General features: G+C 50.8%; 1 protein-coding gene across 1 annotated transcript; it reads left to right on the top strand.

Annotated features, from left to right (window-relative positions):
• Positions 1–240: 240 nt before the first annotated feature.
• Positions 241–822, top strand: LOC108803771 (keratin-associated protein 12-2-like). Its single transcript, XM_018575578.1, has 2 exons — positions 241–484; positions 713–822. Exons 1-2 carry the CDS (start codon positions 241–243, stop codon positions 820–822), a joined length of 354 nt encoding a protein of 117 aa, XP_018431080.1.
• The last annotated feature ends 3,065 nt before the right edge of the window (positions 823–3,887 follow it).

The following is a 3,887-nucleotide window of genomic DNA, read 5'->3' as shown; positions in this document are numbered from 1 at the left end:
TATGATCGCAGTGTGTATGAGTGCGGTGTGTGTGATCGCGGTGTGTGTGATGGTGGCGTGTGTGATCGCGGTGTGTGATCGCAGTGTGTATGAGTGCGGCGTGTATGAGTGCGGCGTTTGTGATCGCAGTGTGTGTGAGTGCGGTGTGTGATGGCGGCGTGTGTGATCGCAGTGTGTATGAGTGCGGTGTGTATGAGTGCAGTGTGTATGAGTGCGGTGTGTGTGATGGTGGCGTGTGTGATGGCGGCGTGTATGATCGCAGTGTGTGTGATGGTGGCGTGTGTGATCGCGGTGTGTGTGATGGTGGTGTGTATGAGTGCGGAGTGTATGATCGCAGTGTGTGTGATGGCGGCGTGTGTGATCGCGGTGTGTGTGATCACAGTGTGTATGATTGCGGTGTGTATGAGTGCGGCGTTTGTGATCGGAGTGTGTGTGAGTGCGGTGTGTGATGCCGGCGTGTGTGATCGCAGTGTGTATGAGTGCGGTGTGTATGAGTGCAGTGTGTATGAGTGCAGTGTGTATGAGTGCAGTGTGTATGAGTGCAGTGTGTATGAGTGCGGTGTGTGTGATGGTGGCGTGTGTGATGGCGGCGTGTGTGATTGCAGTGTGTATGAGTGTGATCGCGGTGTGTATGAGTGCAGTGTGTGTGATCGCGGTGTGTGATCGCAGTGTGTGTGATCGCGGTGTGTGATCGTGGTGTGTATGATTGCAGTGTGTGTGATCGCGGTGTGTATGAGTGCGGCGTGTGTGATCGCAGTGTGTGTGATCGCGGTGTGTGATCGTGGTGTGTATGAGTGCGGCGTGTGTGATCGCGGTGTATGATCGCAGTGCGTATGAGTGCGGCGTGTGTGATCGAGGTGTATGATCGCTGTATGTGATCGTGGTGTGTGTGATCGCGGTGTGTGTGATCGTGGTGTGTATGAGTGCGGCGTGTGTGATCGCGGTGTGTGTGAGCGGGGTGTGTGATGGTGTATGATCGCAGTGCGTATGAGTGCGGCGTGTGTGATCGAGGTGTATGATCGCTGTATGTGATCGTGGTGTGTGTGATCGCGGTGTGTGTGATCGTGGTGTGTATGAGTGCGGCGTGTGTGATCGCGGTGTATGATCGCAGTGCGTATGAGTGCGGCGTGTGTGATCGAGGTGTATGATCGCTGTATGTGATCGTGGTGTGTGTGATCGCGGTGTGTGTGATCGTGGTGTGTATGAGTGCGGCGTGTGTGATCGCGGTGTATGATCGCAGTGCGTATGAGTGCGGCGTGTGTGATCGAGGTGTATGATCGCTGTATGTGATCGTGGTGTGTGTGATCGCGGTGTGTGTGATCGTGGTGTGTATGAGTGCGGCGTGTGTGATCGCGGTGTATGATCGCAGTGCGTATGAGTGCGGCGTGTGTGATCGAGGTGTATGATCGCTGTATGTGATCGTGGTGTGTGTGATCGCGGTGTGTGTGATCGTGGTGTGTATGAGTGCGGCGTGTGTGATCGCGGTGTATGATCGCAGTGCGTATGAGTGCGGCGTGTGTGATCGAGGTGTATGATCGCTGTATGTGATCGTGGTGTGTGTGATCGCGGTGTGTGTGATCGTGGTGTGTATGAGTGCGGCGTGTGTGATCGCGGTGTGTGTGATCGCGGTGTGTATGTCGGTGTTTCTGATCAGATCCAGTTGTATGGGAGGGGCCAGAGATCGTTTCTTGTCTGATTGGAGGATTGCTGATCTGTCATTATATCACCAGGAAACAATCACAGCCGTCCCCGTCCTGGGAGCTTACAATCTAAGGGATGCCCTGATGCCGCTATCGGTGCCAATACTCCACATTTTCTCGTACTCGTGAACCCGATACTAGCGCCCCCGAACCCTAAGTCACCGCGGCTGGTGTGTGTGATCGCGGTGTGTGTGATCGTGGTGTGTATGAGCACCCCTGGTGAGACCCCACACAGCCTCCTGAGACCCCTACACAGCGCTCCTGAGACCCTACACAGCCTCCTAAGACCCCGCACAGCAGACCCCTCACACAGCCTCCTGAGACCCCACACAGCCTCCTGAGACCCCTACACAGCGCTCCTGAGACCCTACACAGCCTCCTAAGACCCCGCACAGCAGACCCCTCACACAGCCTCCTGAGACCCCTACCCAGCGCTCCTGAGACCTTTACACAGCGCTCCTGAGACCCTACACAGCCTCCTAAGACCCCGCACAGCAGACCCCTCACACAGCCTCCTGAGACCCCTACACAGCGCTCCTGAGACCTCACACAGCCTCCTGAGACCTCACACAGCCTCCTGAGACCCCACACAGCCTCCTGAGACCCCTACACAGCCTCCTGAGACCTCACACAGCCTCCTGAGACCTCACACAGCCTCCTGAGACCTCACACAGCTCACTGAGACCTCACACAGCCTCCTGAGACCTCACACAGCTCACTGAGACCTCACACAGCCTCCTGAGTCCCCTCACAGCCCTCCTAAGATCCTCTGCTGGAAACATCAGCCTGGCACCCCAGAGCAGCACAGAGTATGTAGCTTTGTACTATTCTGCATTCACGTCTAATGTATTGCTGGGATTTGTAGTCCTCTCTAGCTGGTGGTATTCTGCATTGCTGTATAATGTATTGCTGGGAGTTGTAGTCCTCTCTAGCTGGTGGTATTCTGCATTGCTGTATAATGTATTGCTGGGATTTGTAGTCCTCTATAGTTGGTACTATTCTGCATTGCTGTATAATGTATTGTTGGGAGTTGTAGTCCTCTATAGCTGGTGGTATTCTGCATTGCTGTATAATGTATTGCTGGGAGTTGTAGTCCTCTGTAGCTGGTGGTATTATTCTGCATTGCTGTATAATGTATTGCTGGGATTTGTAGTCCTCTCTAGCTGGTGGTATTCTGCATTGCTGTATAATGTATTGCTGGGATTTGTAGTCCTCTCTAGCTGGTGGTATTCTGCATTGCTGTATAATGTATTGCTGGGAGTTGTAGTCCTCTATAGCTGGTGGTATTCTGCATTGCTGTATAATGTATTGCTGGGAGTTGTAGTCCTCTATAGCTGGTACTATTCTGCATTGCTGTATAATGTATTGCTGGGAGTTGTAGTCCTCTATAGCTGGTGGTATTCTGCATTGCTGTATAATGTATTGCTGGGAGTTGTAGTCCTCTCTAGCTGGTGGTATTCTGCATTGCTGTATAATGTATTGCTGGGATTTGTAGTCCTCTATAGCTGGTGGTATTCTGCATTGCTGTATAATGTATTGCTGGGATTTGTAGTCCTCTATAGCTGGTGGTATTCTGCATTGCTGTATAATGTATTGCTGGGATTTGTAGTCCTCTATAGCTGGTGGTATTCTGCATTGCTGTATAATGTATTGCTGGGATTTGTAGTCCTCTATAGCTGGTGGTATTCTGCATTGCTGTATAATGTATTGCTGGGATTTGTAGTCCTCTATAGCTGGTGGTATTCTGCATTGCTGTATAATGTATTGCTGGGATTTGTAGTCCTCTATAGCTGGTGGTATTCTGCATTGCTGTATAATGTATTGCTGGGATTTGTAGTCCTCTATAGCTGGTGGTATTCTGCATTGCTGTATAATGTATTGCTGGGATTTGTAGTCCTCTATAGCTGGTGGTATTCTGCATTGCTGTATAATGTATTGCTGGGATTTGTAGTCCTCTATAGCTGGTGGTATTCTGCATTGCTGTATAATGTATTGCTGGGATTTGTAGTCCTCTATAGCTGGTGGTATTCTGCATTGCTGTATAATGTATTGCTGGGATTTGTAGTCCTCTATAGCTGGTGGTATTCTGCATTGCTGTATAATGTATTGCTGGGATTTGTAGTCCTCTATAGCTGGTGGTATTCTGCATTGCTGTATAATGTATTGCTGGGATTTGTAGTCCTCTAT

This window comes from Nanorana parkeri, unplaced genomic scaffold (assembly GCF_000935625.1).
Source record: "Nanorana parkeri isolate BGI_ZX_2015 unplaced genomic scaffold, ASM93562v1 scaffold4186, whole genome shotgun sequence".
In the NCBI taxonomy this organism is placed as follows: Eukaryota; Metazoa; Chordata; class Amphibia; order Anura; family Dicroglossidae; genus Nanorana; species Nanorana parkeri.
The sequence above is the reverse complement of the archived record's forward strand: the minus strand, read 5'-3'. Positions and strand labels throughout refer to the sequence as shown.

Coding starts and splice junctions, on each gene's coding strand:
- LOC108803771 (XM_018575578.1), top strand. CDS start 241: ATGGCGGCGTGTATGATCGCAGTGTGTGTGATGGTGGCGTGTGTGATC. Junction 485..712: donor TCGCAGTGTGTATGAGTGCG/GTGTGTATGAGT, acceptor GTATGATTGCAG/TGTGTGTGATCGCGGTGTGT.